The sequence below is a fragment of the Protopterus annectens genome, chromosome 4.part0 (assembly GCF_019279795.1).
Source record: "Protopterus annectens isolate FY-2018-M chromosome 4.part0, PAN1.0, whole genome shotgun sequence".
Lineage (NCBI taxonomy): Eukaryota > Metazoa > Chordata > Ceratodontiformes > Protopteridae > Protopterus > Protopterus annectens.
Genome location: NC_056733.1, coordinates 84,475,557 through 84,495,341, shown reverse-complemented (window position 1 = coordinate 84,495,341; position 19,785 = coordinate 84,475,557). Strand labels below are relative to the sequence as shown.

The 19,785-nt window shown below is 36.0% G+C and overlaps 1 protein-coding gene across 1 annotated transcript in view; it reads right to left on the bottom strand.

The window, feature by feature from the left end:
- Positions 1-4,444: 4,444 nt before the first annotated feature.
- The window catches only part of LOC122800215 (UDP-GlcNAc:betaGal beta-1,3-N-acetylglucosaminyltransferase-like protein 1), a gene marked incomplete in the record, with an annotated part of 1,890,971 nt that continues 1,875,630 nt past the window's right edge, over positions 4,445-19,785 (bottom strand). The window contains 1 exon segment of the mRNA XM_044069711.1: positions 4,445-4,522. Coding sequence (XP_043925646.1) covers positions 4,445-4,522 — 78 coding nt within the window.

Sequence of the window (19,785 nt, the reverse complement as noted above, 5' to 3'; positions counted from 1 at the left end):
AGCAAATGACAATGGCAGAATAAAGATTCATTTCTGCCTGCCATGCGTTCCAATAAGGACTTCCTGTTATGTACTTACAGAGTTGCCACAACAGAATGTGTGTTCACTTTCATTTTATGAAGGATATGAAGTCTGAAACGTAAATGTATGTCATTATTTATGAATTCAGTCCAAAGTAATATGTGAAAAACATGGACTTTATGAAGAGCAGACAAAACATACAAAGTAAAAATCCTGACGTTATGTAAAAATGTGGACTGCTGAGAAGCAAGGAAGATGAGTGTAAAGCAAGGGATTGTGTAACACTGACTAAATAGCACTTGCTAAGTGCTTTATGGCTTTGAAAGCTAGCCAAACAATTTCTGTTTATTTTTTTCTTTTTTACTTTAACTAGTGGTACACAAAGCAGATAAAGCTCCATTCACTGCAAATAATTATGATCAGGTAAATTGATTATAAGGTATTATTATGTGTTCATGACATGCATGCCAAGATTCAACTCTCGAGTGAATTTTCCACAACACTATCACAAGTTAGACAAGTTATGCTGGAAGTTAATGGTAGGATTAACAAAACAATACAGAAAAATAGTTTTTTCCCCTTTAAGTTTTTTTTTTTTTTTTTTTTTTTTTGGTGTTTTACTTTTTGAGGTTCTAATTGTTCAGTTTGGGATCAATCATTTGTGGTTCAATCTTTCAGCATTTCAAACAAAAGCAGCAGATCCTCACATATATGGTTTGATGTTGAGCATGCTGCCATCATCTCAAAACAAAAGTGTTCAAAGCACATAGTCTAAGCCTGCCTGTTTCACTTAGCCCATATCAACTGGCATCAAATACAAACTCACAGGTTACCCAACAATATCACTGCAACACAAGGTTTGCACTGAACATGAAGTAACTCATTGCGCTTGACTTCATATCTATGGATGAAGTCTGGGACACCTAGGAAAACCTGAAGCATGGCATTGTGAATGGCCACAAGTGAAATACATTTTTCTGGACACAGCTCTATTGAGGGACTCTCTGAAATTAAACAGTAAATTTTCAAAGGCCAAACACCTGCTGCGCCCTTGTTACCAATTTCTTTTCAGAATGTGTGTGACATGAATGATGAACGGTCACTTACTCAAAACACAGTATGTACTCAGTATACTTGTGAGATAGTGTAAAACTATACCCACAAACTTCCTCGGACAGAACAAAATTGGGTTGACAGCATAGGAAAATACCAATCCATTGATAGCAAATCTACTGGCTGCTGGTAGGTCAAAAAAAAAACCCTTCACAGAAACAATTTTCAGCGATCATAAAAGAAATTTATTTTTTTTTTTTTAAGAGCAGTACTTCCCATGCAGGGGACACCCCACAAAACTGAAAAAGAGTGATCTCCACTGTCAGTGAAAGTTGTTTCAGTAAACTTTCCTCCATTTATTGGCATTTGGAAAACTGCTATCATTAAACTTAGCAGGCTCCCAACAACACTGGAGATGGACTAATCCAAGACACTACACTGTTTCCTAAATGGAGGAAAGCCATCCATAAAGAATATAGGATATGAAACGTTCTGAAGTCAAAGTCAAATACTTGGCCAATGATCTTCAATAGAAAACTGCCAATAGCCTAGTACCCTGAAAGATCACGCACCTCACAATTCACTCTCGATTCATATTACTGACATATACAGACTCAACTCTCATTAGCCTACAAATTCACAGCACTTGCACACTACTACGACTGCATTTCAGTTAAAATACCTTCCACCATTTTTTTTTTTTTTTTTTTTTTTTTTTTTTTGCTGTGGCCTCTAATGGTTTCACATATTTCTGCACTCCTTAGCAGAGACATTAAAAACACGGTCTCCCATCCACACGTCCATGTTTTCCTTAAAAGAGCTGATGTTCTTCAATAACTGTGTCTGGGTATTTCGGTACAGATCTCATTGATTATTTCAGTGATAAAATTATTCTTAGGCATGTGTTATTGGGATTAACATAAAAATCAGTTATTTTGGTAGGTTTCTTGGTTAGATGATAAAGATTACATACAGATTGTAACACCTCATTTTATATAGTTTGTATGTTGTAATTGCTTCGTCCTGAAACAGTCTCTTATGTAAAGAATTTATTTTTGTAACTTTTCTATAAAGCACAAATCCTGAAGAAGTGGAATTCTTTTAGTAAACCATCTCTAAACAGACATAACTCTGCTCAATTGTTTCCTAGTGAAAATACAAAGCTAAGTGTTATATTCCAGGACTGGCTGTATATTAATAGTATATAAATAATAAGACTTGATTGATCCCTCAAACTTATAAATTTCAGCTCTAGTTCTGAGTTAGGACATGGTTTCTAATGATGTTTTGATGTCGGTTAAATGAAAAGTCAGAGGAAATGTAAATACTCAGATCATTCAAAGATGATACCACTTCAAGAATTTGATGATCTAAAATTAATATTTTTTATTTGATTTTTGCCAAAGTACATTAACTGATATTTAGTGTGGCTAAACTGAAGGCCAACTACTTTTGCCAAATCTGGGAATAAATATTAAAGTTTAATATATCTTCTTCTGAAGTATCAATATACCCTCTTTTATAGTCTTCTGCATACTTAGCATGCCAAAAACATCTATTATCTGGGCTAGAAGAAAATACAAGGTTGAACATAAAAGGCCTCATCAAGGAGCCCTGGAGTGCACGTAACAGCAATGGGAAATATACAGAGAAACTGCTTTGCATAGAAACACCTCGGGTCTCCTACCCGAACACTGATGTTAATCAAGTTGTGATTATATTTCTACTTCTGTAGTGCTTGAAGCAACTGAGGAATGTAAAAGATGATCAAATGTTTTGGATAGATCCATATATACGACCCCTGCACATTAGTCCTAGTCAATTGCTTGGATAAGGTCATCATAAAATTCCACCATGATGGTAAATATGGAATTTGCTACAGTAAAACCATGTCAAAGTAAATTATGCACTCCAGATTGTTTTTTTTTTATTTAGGATATAACCTGCAGGATAATTAGACATTTCCAAATTGTTACACTTTTTGTAAATCAGTGTAATTATAGATTTCTTCCATCAGTCAAGAAAAAATAGAATGCATCAGATGTGTGTTAAATATTTTTGAAAGTTGGTGCATCTATCATCTGGGCTAGAAGAAAATACAAGGTTGAACATAAAAGGCCCCATGAAGAAGCCCTGAAGTGCACGTAACAGTAATGGGAAATATACAGACAGACTGCTTTGCATAGAAACACCTCGGGTCTGCTACCCGAACACTTGATGTTAATCAACTCGTGATTATATTTCTACTTTGGTAGTGCTTGAAGCAACTGAGGAATGTAAAAGATGATCAAATGTTTTGGCTAGATCCATATACAAGACCCCTGCACATTAGTCCTAGTCAATTGCTTGAGTAAGGTCATCATAAAATTCCAAGTTGGTAAATGTGGAATTTGCTACAGTAAAACCATGTCAAAGTAAATTGTGCACTCCAGATGTTTTTTTATTTAGGATATAACCTGGAGGAAAATTAGATGTTTCCGAATTGTTACACTTTTTGTAAATCAGTGTAAAAATATATTTCTTCCATCAGTCAGGGGAAATAGAATGTAGCTGATGTGTGTTAAATATTTTTTGAAAGTTGGTGCATAGTTCCATGTGAATTCTTGTTAGAGGTACTACTGGAATATTGACAAGACGTATATATTTGGTAGAACCTATTCAAGTGATTTGATGAGCAACTCCTCAGAAACTGTAGGGTGGATTGCTGAATCAGTAGCTACTGATGAAGGTGTAGGAACAGTATATGTAGCTGTATTCATCAATACTGAGAAATAAGTATCAAAAGCATTGGACGTCTCTTCAGCATCTGTAACGTCATTACTGAGAGAAATTGCTGAAGCAGAGTCCCTTTCTTGGGTACAATAATTGACATATTAATAAAATGTTTTCTCATCTACTATATTGGCCACCAATTTGGTCTCAAAAATTAGTTTTCTTTGTCATGATAGTGCCTTTTTTTGGCATTTTGTTCAGCTGCATTATGTTCCAGGAGTTTAGTCCTTTATATATTTTTTAAACTAATAGTTTCTTTTTTCCTATAACTTTTATGCAAATGTGTTCCCCACCAAAAAGTATACACTTGCATTTTAAATTTAGATCTGGTAAAAGATGATGTTATTTCAGTTGAGTTAATCAGGTTTTTGTCAAGTTGGGGATATCCTATATCAACTTCCATTTCAACTTTAACCACCCAGTTATGTTCATTTAAAACTCCTAGCAGATTTGCATAATTCATTTTATTGAAGTTGGACTTTTTCTTTGGATAAGGTACATTAATTTCATCCAGTTGAAAACTGATTATAAAGCAATGGTTTATGTTACCTAATGGCTGATCAACACTCATATTTGAAACATGGTCAAATATTACTAGTTAGTAATAAGTAAGAATCGTACTTGCCTGAGTAGGTTCCAGCATCCCCAGTCTTACTTCAACCTTAGACATTAAATTCTAGAGAAAATGAGGAATACAAAATTTTGAGAATTCCATGCTTCAGTTAGAACGGCTATTTGAATTTTATCTTGTAGTAGTATATATGCCAGTGTTGGACCTTTATTACAAATACTACATGCATTACAATAATAAACTGTTATAGTGTTATTAAGTCCCTGGCTTCTTGTTGCGTTACTTCCTGTGAATCAGTATAATCTAACAATGTTTAAGGAATACTGAAATTTTGCTTCAATGAGGGAACCGCCACAGCTGATTTAAGTGGAACTGTCTGTAGCATACATGCGGCTATCATAAATTAAGCCTTTCCAGTAACTGACAAGTCCCAAAGGGTATATACTGCATAACTGCCTTATGCATGTGCTAAACAGGAAAGCATTCCTATGCATGCAGTTACTGCATCTTTGCAATGGAATAATTTCTCCCAATACTAACATTTTTTTCTGATTTCCAAGATATCAATTGTATCATTTTCATATGATTCAATGGACAATAATTAAGATCACTGCTTCCAAAGTGAATAATAAATGAAGTATAACTGGTATTCCCTTGCAGGCCTTTATTTAACAAGTGGGGAGTGGGTGTCAACTAACTGCATGCCAGGCAGCAAAGAAGCTGTTAATATAGCAATAACCCACGCCTGGGTGTGGGTAATGCTAAATTTACCCACGGTTGGCGTGGTTTGGTCCAAACAAAGCCAACCGTGGGTAAATTTAGCATTACCCACACCCAGAAGTGGGTTATTGCTATTATACCATGACATTATTTAAGAAAAGAAACTGTTACTTTTCTTAAATAATGGCATAGTATAATGCCTGTTTACTGCCCTTCCGCAGATGTCTGGCATCCGCGGCAGTTCTGATGTACTGCGCGCCTGCGCAGTACATCAGAGTTGTAGCAAAGCAACGGAGAAAGCAAGATCTCCGTTGCTTTTAGTGTCTCGCTATGTTAAATGAGTTTAACATAGCGAGACAGTTTTAAAATAAGCAACTGACATCTCCGTTGCTCATTTTAAAACTGTCTCGCTATGTTAAACTCATTTAACATAGCGAGATAAAAAAGCAACGGAGATCTTGCTTTCTCCGTTTTTAAATACTGTCTCGCTATGTTAAATGGGTTTAACATAGCGAGACAGCTTTAAAATAAGCAACGGAGATCTCCGTTGCTTATTTTAAAGCTGTCTCGCTATGTTAAACCCATTTAACATAGCGAGACAGTGTTTTAAAAAACCGAGTTATACTAATGGAAAAAAGTCCGGGCGACCGGACCTTTTTCCATTAGTATAACTCGATTTACAACGGGCACGCTGGCCAATCAGCGTGCACGTTTTGGGGGGGGGTCATGGTATAATATTGCTTAATTTATGTCTTGCAAGCTTAATTACAGAATCTGACAGTACCAGGACTCTCCCTTTGGTATCTGTATTTGTAATGTCTGGGCAAGACGCACACTTAACACCTAATGAATCCAAGTTATCTACTAAAATGTCATTTCTTTTGTTAAGTGAGGAATGTTGGTAGAGAAGGGATCATCCTGTGTTGGTGATATGAAGTTTTTGTGACTTCTGGGGAAATCAAACTATTCAGTAATTCGAAGAAAAATATGTTGAGAAAAATAGGTGCCGCTGAATATCCAAAGGTCCACTCTGGACCTTTGGATATTCAGCGGCACCTATTTTTCTCAACATATTTTTCTTTGTTTTGGTATCACTGTTGTCACACGATGGATACTACACCTATAGAGTTGGACTATTACCCTGAAGGAAGAGAAATAAACCAGAGATGGAATACAATTATCAATCAATGGAATAACCCCTTGCTTTCATTGGAGTTGCAACAACCGGCAGCAGCTTCTAAATCAGGTGACATGGAAAACCTTAATGAATTTAACACGCTAAGTAGAGAGCTGGAGAATGACTTATATAAACTACAGAGATATATATGGCAGAGACGACACATGGAAGCGTGTTTGCATTTCCATGTTATTCCTCGTGGCTTGCGAGTTCTTTGCATGCCTTCATATGGTGATAGCCATCCAGAACTGTTAAAGAGGTGGCAAGAGTTAAACATAGAACTTGGTAACAATTACATGAAGCTGCTTATTGATTATTTTTCTCCTTTGGAAGCAGACCTATTAGCAAAGGTAGAGACTTTGAACAGAGATCTGTGCAACCGTTTTAAAGGGGAAAACTATGTAAAGAGACTGGATAATTTATATTTGCAAGTTACTACGTATAGTGACAAGTTACAACATATTAAATATCGCAAACTCCAGAGTGATTATAGGGATTTCACTCTGGGTCAGGTTTTTGTTTGGCCAAGGACCAGCATGCCTCAGCAATCAAATATTGATGTAGTATCCAGGTCTTCCACTTTGCCTAGTTGGGAATCTTTTATGGCTAATGGTGTCGCCTCACTCAATAATGATATTCCTTCAACCATCCATGAAACGAATGTTGGTGAAGTTTTTACCACACCACCTAGCAGTAACAAAGTGTCAGAGGCTTTAGTGAATGTAGACACTCCCCCACCAAACCAGCAGGGGTTTAAAGATAGACTGACAGAGAATATGCTGGGATCCAGGTCTAAGTTTCCAGTTGGTAGTATACAGCGGTTTTTACCACTTCCTGTGCAAAAGCAGACAGCATCGAGGAACCGTTCCAACAGTCGAGGCCGCAGAAAGAGAAAGTTTTCGGGTGGAAATCAGGGGCAGAGACATCATATGAAGGAATGAAGGGATCAGTGTTCAACTATTCCAGGTTTGAACTCACATTCTCTGACTATTCACTATTAAATAAAGGGCTCACATTTATTCCCTCCCAGGATAGTCGCCTGGGTGAACTGCTAGCAGATTTGAGAATATTTGGACGTTTAGTATCTTTAAAATTGTTTTTCCTCCAATAAACGGGACATGAAAGAGAAACCTTTAAATTGTTGCTTTAAGCGCAAAAGTACTTTCACTCCCGTGTTACCTGCACAAATTCAATGTTTCATTAATTTGTGTGAGCAAGACTTTTATACATATTTTTTGAAAGATAAATGGAAATGTTTGTATTTTAATGTATCTAATGATGAATGGTGTTCGTTGAAGAGGTTATGCAGCAATACTGAGCTGACTATCAAACCAGCTGATAAGGGGGGGGGGGATTGTTTTACTTGATACTACAGAATACAATGAAATAATGTGTTTAATGTTAGAAGAAGCTATCACATACAGTGAGATAAATAGAAATACACTAAATGAGATCATTAGGAATATTCATGAAATAATATATGATCTACTCATGTGTAGACAAATTAACTATGAGTTATATGAGTATTTCCTAGTAGAACATCCCTCAATACACCTTATATTAAAGGACTCCCTAAAGTCCACAAGGAGGTTTATCCATTACCTATGCGGCCTATAGTTGCGGGTGAAGGGTGGGCCACTGAAACAAAATCTGCATATCTAGAGAAGGCTTTTAACCCCTTAGTTAGGGGTATTTCTACTATATTAAAAGATACTTATCAGTTAATTGACATTTTGGAACAGTTTTCTATTAATGGGAATGTAGACATCTGTATGTTGGTTACCCTCGATGTGAAGAATCTTTTTACTTCGATCCCTAATGATTATGGTATTATAGCGATCAGGGAGTTGCTAAATCATAGCGACAACATAAGCAATGATCAACAAATACTCATATGTACACTGTTAGACACCGTTCTCTCTAATAATGTATTTATGTTCAATGATGAGCTATATTTACAAAAATGGGCAGTCACTATGGGCACCCCATATGCTAATACATATGCTAATCTTGTAGTATATCACTGGGAGAAGAATCACCTTTTCAACGGTATGTATTATGAGAAGATTTTGCTATACAGGAGATTTGTGGACGATATACTGATATTTTGGAAGGGGACTATAGAAGAAGTTAGGGAGTTTATAGTTTATCTAGAATCAACTACTAGTTTCTTAAGATTTACCATGGAATATTCCAGCTCCACTATTGATTTTTTAGACATTACTATTAACTTAGACATACAAGGATACATTTCTACTTCTCTTTATAGGAAACCATGCTGGAAGAATACTTTACTTCGCTTTGACAGCATGCATCCGAGATTTTGTCTTCCCCAATATAGTTAAAAGCCAGTTCATTAGATTATCTAGATTGTGTAAAGGGACTCATGTATTAAATGAACAAGCTGATGCTATGGAGCACCTCTTTGTAGAAAGAGGTTATAGTAGAGACATAGTGAAAGATATAAGAACTTTGGTTCTTAAAGAACATAGATGCATAGATAATAAAGGGTACGTTAGACAGAGAGATTTTATATATAGCAATGGTAATCATAATACGCAAGAAATGAGAGTTATGTTTACCACCAGGTTCACTAATGATAATAAAGAAATTATAAAAATGATACGAAAAAATTGGCATATGTTAACAATAGATTCTTCTATAGTTAAAATAGTAGGGGAAACACCTAAATTTACTTCTAAAAATAGCAAAAACTTGAAAAGGCTATTATGTATTGATCATGGACAACAGGATAATAAACAGCATCTTGAACATAATGAGAAGGTAGGCACAGATTCCTGTGGTAATTGCAATATGTGTAAGATGATTGTTGATACACAGGCATTTACACACCCTGACATGAATTATGTTTTTAAACCTAGATTCTTTGCTTCATGTGAGAGTACTAACCTTATTTATTTAGCCACTTGCGTCGAATGCCAAGCATTTTATGCTGGCATGACGACAAGAAGGCTTAAAGATAGGGTATACAACCATGTATATGAAATTAGAAAGCTTAACCAACAGAATGCCTTAGCTAGACATATAATGTCTAATGAGGGACATGAGTTTAGATTTAGGGTGTTACAGTTAGTAACCCCTAGTAAGAGAGGGGGTAAAAACAAGAACCATTTGGAGACATTGGAACTCCAATGGATATTTAAGCTACGAGCTCACCAAGAGCCTGGTCTTAATCAATCAATAACTATCAAGCCTATACTGGAGGCACGTAGCAATAAATGATATCATATTTCTCATTTAGGGTTAATATGTTGTCATTTTTTGTTGCTAGTGAATTTTGGATTACATCTAGAATTCATTAGGATGTCTTAACTCGCGTCTTATTATTATTTTTTAAGATAGGGTTTTGTAGTGTAATATTGTATGTTATGCAGGTTCACATATTTGTATTAATGTATATACATTATACATGAGCTTGGCTTTATATATTTTGTCTAATGGTGTTATTTTAGGTCTATACATTTCTTGTCAGGAAGAGATGATTATTAATGTCCATAATATTTTATTTCATTTCATTCTATTTTATAAATGTATTTTCATATAATATTTAGTTTACGTTTATAGATCTGCAGTGGTGTTAGAAATGCCCACGTATTATTCAGTGTACCTAAGCTATTGCGAATACAATGCATACCTGTAGATTGCAACTGTGGCTAGAGTTCAGGTTCAATTACTGAATGCAACTAAGCAACAGGGGTTCTAAGTAGCTGTTAGATTAATTGACTGATTGTTTAATTTGAAACTATTGTATCACTTTGATATTTGTATAAAAGGAAGTTTAGAATGGATGTATTTTGAGATCTGATGATGCGTACCTGGTAGTACGTGAAAGTGCTTATCTATTTTACTCGTCTTTTGTTTGCAGTTTTAATAAATGTATATTTTAAAAGTCAAGTTTATTTAGCATCGTGGTGGTTTTCGCTCGTATTATTACTGATAATATTCAGTAATTCAGTATCATTGTGGGATTATTCTTGGTTTTGAATGGATAGAAAGACTGGACCTCCTAATGCCTTTTTTTTTATTTTCTATCTGCCAACCTGATTTTGTTTTTCCTGGGGATTCGGTGAGCTCGCTGCATGTTCATTTTAACGCAGCTTTCTTTACTAGAATAACTTTAGGGTATACTGCTAGAGAAGGAAACGGGGAGAACTGAGGCAAACTTCCACTACCTTTATCTTGCTATTTCATCAGCTGCCTCACAATCAGTCAGATGTGTCGTGCAGATACTGTAAATCAGCTGTCTCTGGTCTTGGCAGATCCAAATTAGCAGCGCTAAATTCATCTGCAGTCTGCATGAACTTTACTGTCACAAGTTTTCTTACCACCTATTTTATTTCTTCCTGATTGGAAGTCCATTTCTTTTTTCTTTTAATTTTTATTGACTCTCCTAAGTTGATTTAATCTGAGAATGAGCATTTGGTGTTAGTTCTTGTCTTTCTTTGTCTGCTGTGTTAAGACATTCTATGCTGTTAGGTACCGAGTCATTCACATTTATGCTGTGTAGGTATTGATATCAGAGGAGGAGGTATTGATAATGTCACTGGAGGAATAATCAGATATTGTGTCATGTACACCTTCCTTCAATACTTTTATAAATGATAAAGTAGGACATAGAATACTTTTTAAATCATTAACAGTTGTTGTTTGTCTTTCGGCTTTTTCCCGGTAAGGGGTCGCCACAGCGGAACTCCAGTCCGTTAATGACTGGCAGTAGATTTTTACGAAACGCCGAGGTGCCAGCTTGACACCCAACCTTCAACAAAGACATGCCCATTTACGCACGCTTGTCTTTCGAACGCTACCCAACCGCGGGGAGGACATGCAGACTCCACACAGAAGTCACTCCCAAGCAGAGAATCAAATGGGAGAACCTCTTGCTATGAGGTAACAACACTACCGCCGTACCACCGCGGAATTTAAATCATTAACAGTAAATAATGAAATACCATTTTGCCCTATACAATTTCACATGGCTGATATAATTTTAAGCAATTTCACCGGAGTAAGCTTCTTGCTTAGGTTTTATTTTTAGGTAATCCTCACAATCACAACATTTATACAGAAACTTATGCTTAATTAAATCAACTGCACATGTACTGAAACTGTCCATCTTTTACATTTTAAATATGCACTTTGACCAAGTTCACAGTTCAAATGAAAATTCAAGTAGAGTAGGAAAAACAAAACAAATGCGAATACACAAGCATCCACAAAGATGGTGTTATTCAAATAGACAATGGAGGAGACCTATAACTAGATAAAGGTCACAAAACTAAAAAGTAGTCCACTAAACCACCAGGAAATACTAAAATCAAAATAGCAAAGATAAAAGAAAAACAAAAAAGGTGTCACATCAGAGTCCTGAACACGGCATGAAGGTGGACCGAGAGGAATAAAAACACCTCTATCTTGCCTTTTAATAACAAGTGTCCTCCTCATTTTAGGATGCTTAACATACTAGACACACAGTCTCTGACTAGCCAAAATAGTTGTACAAGCTAGTCCACTAAATTACTAGACCTCGCAACTATGCCTGTTTTACTGGAGCATACCTATTTTCAAGCCTGACTTACCCCTGTAGATAATGGTTCTACATTTGGAGGTATGACCCTATTTTCAGGTTTGATTTACCTACCCCCTTGACACAATTTTCTGAATCCCCTCAACAGATGTTATTTTTGAAGCTGTCTAGTACAAAGAAAATCACTCCACATCACCAGCATTCTAGTGGCAATAATTTAATGAAAGAAGGCACACATCTTATATTTCCCTTTTTCTGAAGCATCTGTAGTCGGATTTTGCGATACAGTTCATTTAAGTCTACAGATTTTATACTGTCTCTCTGCAAAGGTATGACATTGTTTTATCATTTTTGCCACTCTTGTTTTTATAAATGTGTTTCGGCGTCGTATCCTATATTACTACTAGAAGCAGGAAAGAGTTAAGTGATATCTGGCATTCAAATTTTACACTAATTAGATTTCTAGATTTGTGCCCCAAGTCCCTACTTTTCAAAGGCCTTTGTTACTATTTTCAATTTCTAAACGTTGAGAGCTATGCACTAAATCAATAAGAAATACTTGAAAAATGCAAATATTGAAAGAAAAACAAACATGGTGTAACCACCTCTACCTGAAAAGGGCATGAGGAATTACATAACATAAAACACCACTTGTGTCCTCATTCTCCAAGTTTTCTTTTCATTCTATGTTGTTGTTGTCTTTCGGCTTTTCCCGGTTAGGGGTTGCCACAGCGGAACTCCGGTCCGCTAATGATTGGCAGTAGATTTTCACGAACGCCGAGGTGCCAGCTCGACGTTCAACCTTAAACGAAGGCACACCCTTTTACGCATGTCTTTCGAACGCCCACCCAACCGCGGGGAGGACATGCAGACTCCACACAGAAGGCACTCCCTGCACTCCAGCCGAGAATCGAATGGGAGAACTTGCTGTGAGGCAACAACACTACCACTGCACCACTGTGGAAAAAATTCTTTTCATTCTATACTGTCTGTATTTTAAAATTATCCTGACGTAGAGCCCCCTATCCCTAATAATTTTGCCTATGTTCTTGATTGCAGAGAAAAAGGGGCTGACAGCTATGCCTTCCCCTTTATACACAGTAAAAGCAAAAATAAAAATGCAGATTAAAAGAACAAGTTAAAGACAGAGACAGTCTGATTTACTCAGAATTCTTTCTAACAACCTTCGTTTAACCAAGAGAAAAAAAAAATTTTCTGGCATCTACCACCAAATAAATAATTTCTTCATTTTAAGTAGAAAAGTAAAGCACTCTTCCACAAATTAAAACAGAAAGGCAGAAAAAGCCTAATCCCCTACCTCTCAGCTTGCACAACTCCTAACATAATTTGGGGACAAAGGCACCAAAATAGGAAAATATTTTAAATATCGCTCCTATAACCTTAAAAAGTTGTTATAATAACATGATTATTGTTAGAATAACTTTCTGAAGGATATGATGTGTGAAACTGAAATTCATGTCACTACTTAGTGACTTCAATCATCTGGGATTTGCCAGAAAATCACAAGTTTTATGAGGAACAGACCAAAAATACGAGGCAAAAATTTGGACATTCTATGAAATTATGGTCAGTTGAGAGGTGTGCTAATAACACTGCTAAGCACCTACTACCAGATGCACAATTACCTCAGTGCAAGCAGAAGCAGAAAAGTGATGACTTCTACCACAGACTAAAACAAGTAGACAGAAAGCAAAACACTGCTAGGACCTACTACCAGATAAGCAGATACCTCAATGCATGCAGAAATGTCATTAAAACAAAATGGCTGAAAGCCAAATAACATTGCTAGGATCTAGTACCAGTTAAACAATTACCTCATTGGAAAAAAGCATAAGAGTACAGAACTCTAGCACAAAGACAGAAAGCCAAACAATACTGTTAGAACCAGAACCTACTATTAGGTAAGCAATTACCTCAGTGCAAGCAGAAAAGTGATTAAACATTTTCTTTACATGTACTGTAGACCCAATGTTTTGTGCATCTTTATTCTGCTAAGAACCCACAGCACTGGTCCTACTGAAATAAAGGGCAACAGAGAAGAAGCATTTGCAGCATATAACTGAGAAGGTGGAAACGTGCTTTTTTCTGTGGAACAGTGTATTTTATGACAAGCTGAAGGCAGACAGAAATCAGGATACACTACCTGAAGAACAGGACCCCTGATTTACACATTTGATGTGAAAGGTACTATGTGCAATCAGAGTTTATCACTATCACCTCATCCCAATGCTATCAAACAGAAAGACTATGACATTTTGCTAGGAAATGTCATGCCCTGCATGGAGCGTGGTGATTACGCTCCAATATTCAGAAAAAGACAAATCAGGTAAACTCTATAGTGTTATGAGACCCCATCTAAAATGATAAACACCACCTGCTTAAGTTGTTTAGGTCAGGTCCCACCTTAGGCAGCGAAATTTGGCGGTAGTGACCAGCAAATGACAGTGGCAGAATAAAGATTCATTTCTGCCTGCCAAGCATTACAATAAGGATTTCCCGTTACGCACTTAAAGAGTTGCCAGAACACAATATGTGTTCACCTTCATTTTATGAAGGATATGAAGTCTGAAACTTAAACGTATGTCATTATTTATGAATTCAATCCCAAGTAATATGTGAAAAACATGGACTTTATGAACAGCAGACAAAACATACAAGGTAAAAATCCTGACGTTATGTAAAAATGTGGACTGCTGAGAAGCAAGGAAGGTGATTGTAAAGCAAAAGGGACTGTGTAGCACTGCCCTTCTGATAGCACTTGCCAAGTGCGTTATGGCTTTGAAAGCTGGCCAAACAATTTGTGTTTATTTTTTTCTTTTTTACTTTAACTAGTGGTACACATGGCAAGATAAAGCTCCATGCACTACAAAAAATTATAATCAGGTAATTGATTCTAAAGTATTATGTGTTCTTGAAATGGATGCCAAGATTCAACTCTCGAGCAAATTTTCCTCAACACTTCTACTATTCAGACAAGTTATGCTTGAAGTTAGTGGTAGGATTAACAAAACACAGAAAAATACTTTTCCCTTTGAGTGTTTTTTTTTTGTTGTTGTTTTACTTTTTGATGTTCTAATTGCTCAGTTTGCTGGTATCAATCATTTGTGGTTCAGTCTTTCAGCATTTCAAACAAAAGCAGCAGATCATCACATATAATATCTAATTTTGACCATGCTGCCCTCATCTCAAAACATGTGTTCAAAACACATAGTCTAAGTCTGCCTCTTTCACTTAGCCCATATCAACTGGCATCAAATACAAACTCACAGGTTACCCAACAATATCACTGCAACACAAGGTTTGCACTGAACGTGAAGTATCTCATTGCTCTTGACTTCATATCTATGGATGAAGTCTGGGACACCTAGGAAAACTTGAAGCATGGCATTGTGAAAGGCTACAAGTGAAATAAATTTTCTGGACACAACTACTTTTGAATGACTCATTGAAATTAAGAAGTACATTTTCAAAGGCCAAACACCTGCTGCTCCCTTGCTCCCAATTTCTCTTCAGAATATGTATGATATGAATTATAAACTGTCATGTACTCAAAACACAGTATGTACTCGGTGTACTTGTGAGATAGTGTAAAGTTATACCAACAAACTTCCTCAGACAGAACAAATTTGGGTTGACAGCATAAAAGCATACCAATCCATTGATATCAAACCTACTGGATGCTGGTAGGTCAAAAAAAAAACACCCCTCAGAAACAATTTTCAGCAATCATAAAAGAAATTTATTTTTTGAAGAGCAGTACTTCCCATGTAGGGGACACCCCACAAAACAGAAGATTACTACTCAAAGGTCACACAACAGTGGAGAAAGAGTGATCTCCACTGTCAGTGAAAGTTTCAGTAAATTTTCCTCCGTTTATTGGCATTTGGAAAACTGCTATCATTAAACTTAGCAGGCTCCTAACATTGGAGAAGGACTAATGCTTTGGCTAGATCCATATATATGACACCTGCACATTGGTCCTAGTCAATTGCTTGGGTAAGTTCATCAGAAAATTCCACCAAGTTGGTAATTGTGGACTTCGCTACAGTAAAACAGTGTCAAAGTAAATTGTGTACTCTAGATTGTTTTTTTTTTTGGATATAACAAAAGATTCAGTAAGCATCTCTCACAGCATTTAGAGATCAAAGATATGACTGACTGGAGAATAGACATTTCTGAATTGTTACCCTTTTTGTAAATTAGTGTAATTATACATTTCTTCCATCAGTTGGAGCCAACAGAATGCATCAGATGTGTCTTAAATATTTTTTGTAAGTTGGGGCACAGTTCCATGTAAATTCTTGTTACAGGTACTGCTGGAATATTGTCAAGACACAAAGATTTGTTAGAACCTATTATTTTAAATGATTTCATGAGTAACTTCTCAAAAACTGTAGGGTGGATTGCTGAATCAATAGCTACTGATGAAGGTTAGGAACAGTATGTGTATTCACCGATACTGAGAAATAAGTTTCAAAGCACTGGATGTCTCTTCAGCATCTGTAATGTCATTACTGAGAGAAATTGCTGAAACTGAGTCCCTGTCTTGGGTACAATAATTGACATATTAAAATGTGTTCTTATCTACTGTACTGGCCACCAATTTGATCTCAAAAATTAGTTTTCCTTGTCACAATTCTGCCTTTCTTTCTGATATTTTGTTCAGCTACATTGTGTTCTGTGAGTTTACGCCTATATATACAAAGCAATGTTTCTTTTTTCCTATAAATTTTATGCAAACGTATTCCCCACCAAAAAGGATACATCTGCATTTTAAATTTAGATCTAGTAAAAGATTATGTTATTTCAGTTGAGTTAATTCGGATTTTTTTCGAGTTGGAGATATCCCACCTCAACTTCCACTTTACCCTTAGCATCCCAGTTATATTCCTTTAATATTCCTAGGAGATTTGCATAATTAATTTTATTGAAGTTGAACTTTTTCGTTGGGTAAAGTATATTAATTTCATCCAGTTGAAAACTGAACATTATAAAGTGATGGTTTCTGTTACCTAATGGTTGACAAACACTCATATTTGAAACATAGTCAAATATTACCAGTTAGTAATAAAGAATCGTACTTGCCTGAGTAGGTTCCTGCAGTGTTTCTGTAAGATTCTGAAAGTACTGTGTTACAGACTAAAAGTAAAATTCCCAGTCTTACTTCAACCTTATAATAAATTTTGGTGAAACCGAGGAATATAAAATTTTGAGAATTCCATGCTTCAATTATAACTGCTATTTGAATTTTATCTTGAAGTACAAATACTACATGCATTACAATGCAAGTCCACTGTTTCTTGTTGTGTGACTTCCTGTGAATAAGTATAATCTAACAACGTTTAAGGTATACTGATATTCTGCTTCAATGAAGGAACCTCCACAGTTGACTTATGTAGAAATGTCTGTAGCATACATGCGGCTATCATAAATGAAGCCTTTCCAGTAACTGAAGTCCCAAAGGGTATATACTATATAACCGCCTTAAGCATGTGCTAAACAAGAAAGCATTCCTATGCATGCAGTTACTGCATCTTGGCAATGGAATAAGTTCCCCCAATACTAACATTTTTTTCTGATTTCCAAGATATCAACTGCAGCATTTTCATATGATTCAATGGACAATAACTAAGATCACTGCTTCCAAAGTGAGTAACAAATGAAGTACAACTGATATTCCCTTGCAGGCCTTTATTTAACAAGTGGGCAGTGGGTGTTAACTAACTGCATGCCAGGCAGCAAACTGTTATTCTAAAGCTGTTAATATTGCTTAATTTATGTTGTGCAAGCTTAAGCACAGAATCTGACAGTACCAGGACTTTCCCTTTGGTATCTGTATTTGTAGTGTCTGGGCAAGACACACAATGCCTAATGAATCCAAGTCCTCTATTAAAATGTCATTGCTTTTGTTAAGTAAGGAATATCGACAGAGAAGGGATCATCCTGAGGTGGTCAAATGACGTTTTTGTGACTTCTGGGGAAGTCAAACTATTAAGTATTTCAGTACCAATCTGGGATTTTTGCTGGTTTTGAATGGGTAGAAAGACTGGGCTTCCTAATGCCTTTTTTAAATTTTAAATCAGCCAACTTGAATGATTTTTTTTCTGAAGATTCAGAGAGCTCATTGCATGTTCATTTTAACGCAGCTTTCTTTAGTATAATAACTTCAGGGTATACTGCTAGGGAAGGAAACAGAGAACTGAGGCAAACTTCCACTAACCTTATCTTGCTATTTCATCAGCTGCCTCACAATCAAGTCAGATGTGTTGTGCAGGTACTGTAAGTCTGCTCTCTCTGGTCTTGGCAGATCTAAATTAGCAGCGCTAAATTTATCTGCAGCCTGCATGAACTTTACTGTCACAAATGTTCTCACTTTTTCTTATTTTTTGCTTCCCCTGATGGGAAAACCTTTTTTTTTTTTTTTTCTTTTAATTTTTATTGACCCTCCATAATGATTTCATCTGAGAATGGGAATTTGGTGTTATTTCTTATCTTTCTTTGTGTGCTGTTATTAAGACTTATGACATTCTGGGTTATTAGGTACTGAGTCACACACATTTAAGCTGTGTAGGTATTGATAATATCAGGGGAGGTACTGATAACACCATTGGAGGAATAAGATACTGTGTCATGTACACCTTCCTTCCATGCTTTTATAAATGATAAAATAGCACAAAGAATACTTTCTAAAACATTTACATTAAATAGTGAAATGCCATTTTGCCCTATAGAATTTCACATGGCTGATCTAATTTTAAGCAATTTGAACAGAGTAAGCTTGCTTGCTTAGGTTGTTTTATTTTTAGGTAACCCTCACACTTACATTTATACAGAAATTAATGTTTAATTAAAAGCATCAAATGCAAATATATTGAAACTGTCCATCTTTTACATTTTAAATTTGCACTTTGACCAAGTTCACAGTTCAAATGAAAATTCAAGTATGAGAGTAGGAAAAACAAATGTGAATACACAAACATCCACAAATATAGTGTTATTCAAATAGACACTGGCGGAGACCTGTAACTAGATAAAGGTCACAAAACTAAAAAGTAGTCCACTAAACCACCAGGAAATAGTAAAATCAAAATAGCAAAGATAAAAAAAACAAAAAAGGTGTCACATCAGAGTCCTGAACAGGGCATGAAGGTGGACCGAGTAATAAAAACACCTCTATTTTGCCTTTTAACCACAAATGTCCTGCTCATTTTAAGATGCTTAACATTCTAGACACAAGGTCTCTGACTGGCCAAAATAGTTGTACAACAAGCTAGTCCACTAAATTACTAAACCTCTCAACTATCCCCGTTTTACAGGAACATTCCTATTTTCAAGTCTGATTTACCCCTGCATATAATGGTCCTACTTTTGAAGGTATGTCCCTGTTTTCAGGTTTGATTTACTCCTTGACACAATTTTCTAAATCCCCTCAACATATGTGATTTCTGAAGCTGTCTAGTGCACAAAAAAACACTCCACATGACCAACATTCTAGTGGCAATAGTTTAAAGAAAGAAAGCACACATCTTACATTTCCCTTTTTCTGAAGCACCTTCTGTGGTAGAATTTTGTGACACACTTCATTCAAGTCTACAGATTTTATAGTGTCTCTCTGCAAAGGTAATTACATTGTTCCATCATTTTTGTCACTCGTTTTTATAAACGTGTGTTTCTGTGTAGTATCCCCTATTACTACTAGAAGCAAGAAAGAGTTGAGTGATATTTGGTATTCAAATTTTATGCTAACTAGAATTCCAGATTTTTTACCTCAAGGGCCTTTGTTACTATTTTCAATGTCTGTAGATAGAGAAGTATGTATTAAATCGATAGGAAATGATTGAAAAATGCAAATATTGAAAGAAAAAACAAACGTGGTGTAACCCCCACCCCCTCCAATCCTGAAAA